Source organism: Carassius auratus, chromosome 28 (genome assembly GCF_003368295.1).
Source record: "Carassius auratus strain Wakin chromosome 28, ASM336829v1, whole genome shotgun sequence".
Lineage (NCBI taxonomy): Eukaryota > Metazoa > Chordata > Actinopteri > Cypriniformes > Cyprinidae > Carassius > Carassius auratus.
In genome coordinates, this window is record NC_039270.1 from 13847692 (window position 1) to 13858287 (window position 10596).

The window sequence follows — 10596 nt, forward strand, 5'->3', positions numbered from 1 at the left end:
TTGAAATGAGTCTCGCACTCCCCTAAAGACAACATTTTCTTTCAAATAGAGGAGGTTAGTGGGTCACAGTCCACAGAGGGACCTAAAAAGTGTAAACAAGAGAGAGACAAACATTAACTAAATTAATCTAATCTTTCTAATCTTTATCAGATATAAGTAAACACATTCAGACTGAGGGAGAAAGAGAGTTAGCTCATGAAAACAGAAATATTAGACTTATTCAGATGTTTAAAATGTGTTGTTTTGCCTTCCTTTAATAATAAAAAAATAAAATAAAAAACAGCATGGACAGAGAGTTAGGCATAAGTATACCAAGTTAAAAATTTGAAGCAGAGGTGTAAGCTAAAACAAAAACACTGTCATCTGCTCTGCAGGACATCCTGTCTGGCAGTGGGTGAGGTCTGCTGATAAAACATTAACTCACGTCTGATGCAACTTTCCTTCTGGTCGTGTTGACCCATCCGAGGCGGGAGCTGAGGAACCAAAGGCGGAGCCACGTCTTTAAAAGAAGGCAACTTGCAGGCTTGTAAACAACGCTGAACTGAGGACAAGAGCGAGGACTTTAGAAACTCATCTATAACTGAACATCGCATTTTTTTTTTTGTGCAACTTTAGTTTATCCGCTGTTACTCTAGAAGTTTCACTAATCGCTGACAAAATGAGCAACCACGTTGACGTGAAAAACATTGAACCGACCACTTTTGAGGACCGCTACTACGACGAATATGAATATTATAACTTAACAGACCGTTATACCGGTAAGTTTTAAAACGACTAATTATTATTATTAATGTTGTTTTTATTAGGCAACTCTAAAATGTTTTTTTAAGTACTTTTGAGAGTTGTGTATCTACAGTATTGCCATGACGGCTTTTTTTTATGGATCTGGCAACACTAATTACTTTTTAATAGGCTTTCGTTCATTATCGGCGTTGTCTAGTTTTTAGCCTACTGAGTGTGTGTGTGTGTGTGTGTGTGTGTGTGTTGACTACAGAGTGCGCTAGTCGCAAGGGCAGGACGAAGAAGGAGGCGAGCTGTAACACGAACAAACACAACCCTGCGGGACACGAGCGCAAAATCGTGGAGAAGCTCCAGAATTCTGAGAAGAAATCCAAAGAGTGACGCAGAAGAGGTGTGTAAAGCACCAAATCTTTCTACAGTTGTCAACGTTTGAAGTGGATCGAAAAAGTTAATCAAAGTTGTCTGTATTGTTTTGGTTTCAGGACAACTCCCAATGTTGACGACTATAGCTTAACTCTGAGAAGACCAAAACCTTTTAATTGAACAATCATGTTTGTCTCGTAGATTGAATCGGACGGCTATTACTGGCAACCGACCACGGGTGTCTCTGCGGGAAACGGGCGCTGAGCTGCAGCGGGACCCGGGCCAGACTGACCCGTGAAGCGAGGGGTTTTGTGAGACACCCCGCTCTTGTGTGTGAGGTGGTCCTGCAGAACCAGCACCTGTTCAGAGGAACCGATATGCTTGTGATGTTGAATGTGCGTTTTAAACGGAAGCTTTGACCATGTTTGGTGTTTTGGAATGACATTTTAAAAGTTCTCCTCTTTTAATAAAGACCACTTTTCCCATTAAAATTTAACCTGAGATCTCTTCTACGCTCTCCATTGACGATTTCCGTCAAATAAATAAGGTGTGTATATATAGGCCTATGAGAGGGAGAGAATTTTAAATCACAAATAGGACATTACATATCCCTATTTTAATTTTTTTTTTATAGCAATTTTCATCAGTGATCATTATATGAACAGGTATTTATCAAATGATTAAAATAGTTTCTTAAAAAAAAAAGTAACCATACTTCTCATATAGGCTAGTATGTGGCGTGCTGTGGGACTTAAACATTTACACCATTAACAAAATCAACTTGTTTTCTGATTGATGCACCGTAACATAAGTGTATCCACATGAATGGCAGATTTATGAAATGTTTGGATTATAATCTCCCATACCTCCTAAATAATTTAGTTCATCAAAGTATATTTCAAAGTGGTAGGAAGTGCTCCAAATGACCCAGAATACTGCTATTTGTGACCCTGGACCACAAAACCAGCCATAAGGGACCTTTGGTTTTTTTAATTGAGATTTATACATATAAATAAAAATAAGCTTTCCATTGACATATTGTTTATATATATATATATGTATATTTATGTATATTTGTTTGGATGCATTGGTGGTTTGTTAGGATATAGGACAATATTTGGCTGAGATACAACTATTTTAAAATCTGGAATCTGAGGATGCAGAAAAATCAAAATATTGAGAAAATCGCCTTTAAAGTTGTCCAAATTAATTTTTTAGCAATGCATATTACATATCAAAAATTAAGTTTTGATATATTTACTGTAGGTAGTACAGTACTTTATATCTTAATGGAACATGATCTTTACTTAATTTCCTACTGATTTTTGGCATAAAAGAAAAATCTATAATTTGGACCCATGCAATGTACTGGTGGCTATTGCTATCTCTGTGCTACTTATGACTGATTTTGTGGTACAGGGTCACATTTAGCCTGTCATGTGTTTGACATTAAAGTCATATTCTAGGTGAAAACGATTTGTCAGCAACATGAAACCCTCACAGAAAAAATATCTCATCACAAGAAAGAGGGCAGTAGTGAAGCAGTAAAGAGATGTGGAGCTGAATAAGAGACGTGGAAATGAATTTTGCACAGAGGATTATCCAGAAACACCAAGTATCTAATTTAAGAGCATTTTGAAAAGCATGCGCATGAGTTCAAAGCAAATATGACTGTCTTTATTAGTAGCCTTTTCAACAGCAGCAAGAAGTGGAATAAACGAATGCAAACACTACACCAGCACTTTTTAAATGCAGAGATTGTGTGCTTTTAGCAGTACATATATTGTATAACATATTTCATAAAAAATATTCTTCATATCCAGTCAAGTATTTTGGTAAATTGGACACTGAAATGAAGAATTAAGTAACTCATACTCGCAGGATGCATAACAGCAGATTTTTAATGAACTGAAAAAGAAAATGAAGGAATATGAAATTAAAAAAAGAAGTTATGGTTATGGTGAGTTATGTATGAGCTAAATGGAGTCCAAGTTCATAAATGTTGAAAGATCTATATTAGGCTCATTTAGCATGTAGAGATATGCACACAGAACCAAAGAATTAGATTAAAATTTAATCAGTCAGTAGATCACAGGAATCTGTAGGTTGATCAGATTTGAACTCCTTTTCTCTTTCCAAACGTGTGTTGCATCATATCACCACATGAAGGTCAAGAGTAAAGAGCTTGCAGCCTAAAGGCTCAGAGAGGTTTACTGTAGGATATAAGCAACCCCCCCCCCCACCAAAAAAAAAACAAGATCACTGAACAACAATGCAAGATTATTATGTAACATCGAAATGTTGGAATATCTTCTATTTCACAATTAAATTATACATTTGAGGTAGCAGCACTCAGCAAATAATATTCACTAACACAATATGCAAAACTGTCTGAAATATAAAAAATATACATTTGAGAGGGATGGAAATTATACTCATATTAAAGAGCAGTTATACAACTTCTTATTCATCTTGGTATGTACACATACACTGGAAGGACAGAAATTGTTTCCACTACACCTCCCCCTTGCACTTTCCTTGTACCAAAACACAAGATAATCCATTTATGTCATTCTCCCACAGACACACTGCAGCAGCGCAATCCGCTTTTTCTTCCTTTCCCATAATCACCTGAACAAACATTCAGAATGTTAACATGCAGAAATGCAGAATGTTAACATGCAACAGTCTTGGTCTGTGAATCCACATATATAAGAACGTTTCCAAAAAGTATATTGTTGAAATAATCCATGTGAGGTACTTGTATCTTAACTTTAAGGAAAATTAACATTTCCTACCAGATTTGGAGAAATGTAGAACTGCATCATTTGCTCACGGATGGATCCTCTGCAGTGAATGGGTGCCGTCAGAACGAGAGTCCACACAGCTGATTAAAACATCACAGTAATCCACAGGTCATCCACACCACTCAAAAAAAAATTTCATTAAGACATTCTTATCACTTCAAAATATGTTAACTGATTGACTGTAGTTATGTGGACTACTTGTAGATTATTGGTATATTTATCAGCTATTTGGAGACTCATTCTGACGGCACCCATTCACTGCAGAAAATTCATTTGGTGAGCAAGTGATGTAATGCTACATTTATCCAAATCTACTCCAGTGTAGAATTAAACTCATCTACACCCTGAATGTAGAAATAAATAAAATGAGTAAATGTAATAAAAATTAAAGTTTCATTTTTGGATGAATTATTACTTTCAGGACTGGACTTCATTTCCAAATGGGAAATGGGTGAATTAAAACAGACGAAGTGTATTAAAAATAGATGCAGCTGTAATAGAGTGTCAGTAACTTTGTGGAGTAGTTTTAAAATTACATTTAAAGTATTGTGTTCGTCCCTTCATCTCTCATTCTATTTACTTCCATCGTATCGCTAGGGGTAGAGAAGCTCCTCTTGTTGCCTAGCAACAAGTCTTTGGAAATTCCAAAAGAGACCACAGAGACCATAGTCTACCTCTCCTCATGGTGCATGTATGTGTTTGTGTGTATGTGTGTGTGTGTGTGTGTGTAAGTGAAGACGGATGGGTGCAAAGAGTGCGCATAGAGTCAGAAACTCTGATCAGTATATCAGACATGCAGGTGCGCAAGTGTGTGTTCGTGCATTTGTATGAATGTCTTTTTGGTTTGAACATCTGGCAGGCTCCTGCTGTTGCAGTAAGAATGTGCGGTGAAGACGGCGTGACTTGTCAGATGGTGTGAGTGTGTATGTGTAGGCAATCATGCATGAGACCACTTGGGTCAGCACCTGTGTGTATGAGAGAGTGTGTTTAGACATAGCACACTTGATCCTTCACTATCTGCACACATGGTCAATGTGCTAATGTGGCTGTCACCATATTTCTCATTATATGGTCATGCCCGTTAGTCTTCCTTTATATGTGTGTGTCTACACACATGTGAAAGAGTGTGTCTGCTCTTCAGGGGGTCTCAGCACCCTGTTTTTCTATTAGCCTCTATATACATTGTAGAAAAGTGATGTTTTCCCAAATAGCTGCACAATTACAAATGTGATTTTGATTTTATGCAAAAATGCAATATTGTGTTACATTTTAATTGTAATATTCAGTTTTTGTGTCCCTGAACAACATACAGCTGTGTTTTGTTACAGAATGAATTTGCGTTTTTGAATGAATCGAGTGATTTAGTGAAGCATTCATGAAGAATCATTTGCTTAATTTCTGAATGAATCAGAATCGATAATCGCTTAAATCTACGAATAAATAAATTACTGCCACCTACTGGTAGTTTTAGTTGATTTATTTCACTAATTCCATTCAAAAAGTGAAACTAGTATATTATATTAATTCACACAGACTGATATATTTCAAATGTTTATTTCTTTTAATTTTGATGTTTATAACTGACAACTAAGGAAAATCCCAAATTCAGTATCTCAGAAAAATAGAATATTGTGAAAAGTTTCAATATTGAAGACACCTGGTGCCACACTGTAATCAGTTAATTAACTCAAAACACCTGCAAAGGCCTTTAAACGGTCTCTCAATCTAATTTTGTAGGCTACACAATCATGGGGAAGACTGCTGACTTGACAGTTGTCCAAAAGACGACCATTGACACCTTGCACAAGGAGGGCAAGACACAAAAGATCATTGCAAAAGATGCTTGCTGTTCACAGAGCTCTGTGTCTAAGCACATTAATGGAGAGGCGAAGGGAAGGAAAAGATGTGGTAGAAAAAAGTGTTCAAGTAATAGGGATAACCACACCCTGGAGAGGATTGTGAAACAAAACCCATTCAAAAATGTGGGGGAGATTTACAAAGAGTGGACTGCAGCTGGAGTCAGTGCTTCAAGAACCACTACGCACAGATGTATGTAAGACATGGGTTTCAGCTGTCGCATTCCTTGTGTCAAGCCAATCTTGTACAACAGACAGCGTCAGAAGCGTCTAAAGACAAAAAGAACTGGACTGCTGCTGAGTGGTCCAAAGTTATGTTCTCTGAGGAAAGTAAATTTAGCATTTCCTTTGGAAATCAGGGTCCCAGAGTCTGGAGGAAGAGAGGAGAGGCACACAGTCCACGTTGCTTGAGGTCCAGTGTAAAGTTTCCACAGTCAGAGATGGTTTGGGGTGCCATGTCATCTGCTGGTATTGGTCCACTGTGTTTTCTGAGGTCCAAGGTCAACAGAGCGGTATACCAGGAAGTTTTAGAGGACTTCATGCTTCCTGCTGTTGACCAACTTTATGGAGATGCAGATTTCATTTTTCCAACAGGACTTGGCACTTGCACACAGTACCAAAGCTACCAGTACCTGGTTTAAGGACCATGGTATCCCTGTTCTTAATTGGCAAGCAAACTCACCTGACCTTAACCCCATAGAAAATCTACGGGGTATTGTGAAGAGGAAGATGCGATATGCCAAACCCAAGAATGCAGAAGAGCTGAAGTCCACTATCAGAGGAGCCTGGTCTCTCATAACACCTGAGCAGTGCCACAGACTGATCGACTCCATGCCACGCCGCATTGCTGCAGTAATTCAGGCAAAAGGAGCCCCAACTAAGTACAGAGTGCTGTACATGCTCATACTTTTTATTTTCACACTTTTTATTTGGCCAAGATTTCTAAAAATCCTTTCTTTGTTTTGGTCTTAAGTTATATTCTATTTTTCTGAGATACTGAATTTGGAATTTTCCTTAGCTGTCAGTTATAATCATCAAAACTAAAAGAAATAAACATTTGAAATATATCAGTCTGTGTGTAATGAATGAATAAAATATGCAAGTTTCACTTTTTGAACGGAATTAGTGAAATAAATCAACTTTCTGATGCACCTTTCTCTCTCTCTCTCTCTCTCTCTCTCTCTCTCTATATATATATATATAGGCATTTTCTCCTTTATTATGATTGGATAGCTCAGAGCTGACAGGAAGTGAAGTGGGAGAGAGATAGAGGGTGGAATCTGGAAAGGTTCTTGAGTCAAGGATTCAAACTTGGCACGCCTGTCGAGCAACGGCACTGTGTGATTCATATTAGTTTCATATTTAGAGTATCATTTAATAATAATAAAAAAAATGGCATAGTCATTTTTTTCTAGGTTACTTAACTTATTTTCTCGTCTATTAAAGGTTTGTCTCATTTTACACAACAATGAATAAAATTATTTTGGGGCTAATATCTTATCCCAAATTGATGTGTTATGAATTTGCAATTAATTTAATTAATCGGCACATCATGCAATTAAACAGGTTAAAAAAACCTGTTTCTAAAAAAACTACACATGCTGTAGCTCATGCTAATGTATTCAGTCAGCCCTGATATTGAAAAAAACATGCACATGTAATATGTGTTTATTTTTTTAGTGTTTTAATGCCACTTAGTCATTCCAATCTGCTGGCTGTTTTCTGTTCACCTTCTGGCTCTGGTCTTCCCATACCCTACTTCTCTTCTCCTGGTGCTCTTTCCCACATGTTATTTGTACCAAACCAATTATCCATCAGTTTACTTCTCTCTCCATCATAACCTGTAGCTTGTTTTCTTTCTGCTCAGTAAGCAGCTGGATAACATTGCTAGGCTGAAATAATGAGACTCGGCCTTATTAGACTGTAATGGCCTTTAATTAATTGAGAGGATAACAATCCAGTTTTAATTTCATACACATTAATGTGCAAAGCACTTAGACCCTCCTTGCCTCTCCTTCTCCCCAAACCCCACCCACCCATCAATATCAACCCCCATCCTCTCCCGATCGAACGCATCCCCGTTTGAAGATGCTTTTCTCTCCTCTGCTATCTGACAGGACAGGAATTCAGATACAGAGTCCAATTAACTCTTAATTTGAGTTTCGTTTGACTAAAAGAGAAACGTGAGAGTGTGAAGTGAACAGCATGTATTCTAGTGCACTTCAGTATGTTGTGCCGCCACTCATTACCATGGTAACAGCCAGGTCAAGTTTAGGGGACGTGACATCATCGCTTTGATGTCTGTTAGTGTCAATGTCACTGTCACTCAAAAGAAACAGCGGCTCTCCACTTTATCTCTCTTCTGTCCTTTCTTTGTTTTCTTCTGTGCAACACTGAAAGCTTAAGCTGACTCCTCGTTTAATTCCATTCAGTCAAATTCTCATTCAAAATACAACTGTCAGGAAAATCAACCCTTGTGTGTTGAGTGAGTCTTCTTCTTTGTTTTGAAACAGACAAATTTAAAAAGAAGTGTTATGTAATCAGTTGCACTTGAGAGCTCACACAGAAAACTAATTTGAATTTGAAAAGATGAGGCGCTAAATTATCACAGAAATTCTCTGTGCAGTACATTTATTTCCAGTTCATTTGTCTCCTCAAACTAGACAGTATGTTAACATTTAGTTTAAATGTTTGTAAATGTGTTGTAGTTTTTTTCGCCATGTCTCAAGCTTTGATTTAATATTCCCTTAAAGTCAACTAAAGTTATCCATTAAACATGAAATGCTTGATATGTTATACTGTTGAACCTGCTGATTCTGATGATACCTGACATGTAATTAACATCCATTAACACGAATGAAAGTGTGTGTGTGTGTGTGTGTGTGTGTGTGTGTGTGTGTGTGCATTGTAAAATGGCCCAAACCATGATACTACCACCACCATGTTTCACAGATGGGAAAAGATTCTTATGCTGGAATGCAGTGTTTTTCTTTCTCCAAACATAAGCTACTCATTTAAACCAAAAAGCTCTATTTTGTTCTCATCCACAAAACATTTCTCCAGTATTCCTCTGGCTTGTCCACTTGATCTTCATCAAGCAGGGAGCGATGTTTTTTTTTTGGAGAGGAGTGGCTTTCATTTGCGACTGTGTCATGCACACCATGGTTGTTCAGTGTTCTCCTGATGATGGGCTCATAAACCTTAACATTAGCCAACATGAGTAAGGCCTATAGTTGCTTAAAGTTAACCCGCAGGCCTTTGAAAGTCTTGTTTATAGAGTGATCTTTGTTGGTGGACCACTCCTGGGGAGGTTAACAATGGTCTTGAATTTCCTCTGTTTGTACACAATCTGTCTGACTGTGGATTTGTGGAGTCCAAACTCTTTAGAGATGGCTTTGTAACTTTCTAGACTGATGAACAACATCAACTCTTTTTTTGCTGAGATCTTCAGAGATCTCCTTTGTTTTTATTCCATAATACACTTCCACAAACATGACCAAACGTTGATAGATCCCTGTTCTTTAGATGAAACAGGACACACACTGACACCTGATAGTCACCTCACTGATTACTGAACAGATGGACTCTAATTTCACCTTCAAAATAACAGCTAATCCTATACTTACTCCTATACTCACATACTTTTGGCACTCGCAAATATGTAACACTGGATCATTTTCCATCTTAAATACCAGTTTAAACACATTGCAATTAATCAATTTGACAGCACACTAATTTTAACATGTTTTGGGGCAAACTGGAATACAAAATAACTTGACAAAGTTTCATATTTCATAGAAATATATTTTATAGGGTTAGGCACTAATGCACTTGTGGACTTTACACTAATTGTAACATGTCCACAAAAGGTGAAAACATGCATTTTATCCAGTATTAAATCGTCCAGTAGCTTTACTGTGCAAGGACAGTTTCCATTATTGCATTTCTATAAAACTTAGAAATACATTTTGAAGTCACCCCCAAACCCACAAACATTTGGCATTTCTGAAAAGCACATGTTCTTTTTAATATGCACCAGGTCTTAAAACCAGAAGCTAAATCCAATAAGAACAAGATGAAAATCAATGGACGTGTCTCAGGAAGATGGTTGACCTATAAAACTCATTCTCTTTGATTCAATGTGCAGAGAAATACACACCAAACCCTTCTTTTAAATCACCCAAACCACGTCACCACAGCTCTTAAAGGAGCAACAACATATTGCCTAATATTTTGTGCAGGTTTTAATGATGACATTGACAGATAAGGCCTATCCTGTGATAGCGATCACGTAATATCCGCACGCTGCAAGCTATGAAATATGAATCATAGCCAAAGCAACAAAACCCATGCAGTCAACGTCACTGGCTTTTGAACACCACTAGTTGAATTCTTCTTAATTGCAACTCTAGTTTTCCACAATGAAAACTACCCCATGCCTTTTCTGATCAAGTGCTGCTGCAACACTACCACTTGACCTCTACGGCTTACAATAAATGAATAGAACCTAATTAGAGCAGTTCAATTAGACATTGATCCGAGTATGTTAACAGCAGTGCGTTCTTGGATAAAAAGATCACGTACTGAGGCAGAGGGGCTGATCGGTAGCGTGAGGCTGGTTAATTGGGACGGCAGGAGGCGTTCTTCACCGTGTACTATCTGCTCGGCTTTCATTACATCTGAGCCGCAGAGCCTCTCTGATCAGCGTGATAGCATCTTAAAAAGAGTTGTATTAAGAGAGGGGCACAACACAAACAATTTCACAAGCAGCCAATGTAATATGCTACACACCTGCCAAAGAGGCAGAAGAGCCAAGGTGATACAAAAGA

General features: G+C 37.7%; 1 protein-coding gene across 2 annotated transcripts; it reads left to right on the forward strand.

The window, feature by feature from the left end:
- The first annotated feature begins 512 nt into the window (after nt 1–512).
- Nucleotides 513–1600, forward strand: LOC113046883 (nuclear protein 1). Of its 2 annotated transcripts, none has more exons than XM_026207964.1 (3): nt 513–758; nt 995–1132; nt 1224–1600. In XM_026207964.1, the coding sequence occupies exons 1-2, from the start codon at nt 659–661 to the stop codon at nt 1120–1122; spliced, it is 228 nt and encodes a 75-aa protein (XP_026063749.1). In that variant the 5' UTR covers nt 513–658; the 3' UTR covers nt 1123–1132; nt 1224–1600. The 2 variants fall into 2 exon arrangements, with proteins under 2 accessions (XP_026063749.1, XP_026063748.1); XM_026207963.1 differs by having other exon boundaries at nt 515–758; nt 1306–1600.
- Nucleotides 1601–10596: the final 8996 nt, after the last annotated feature.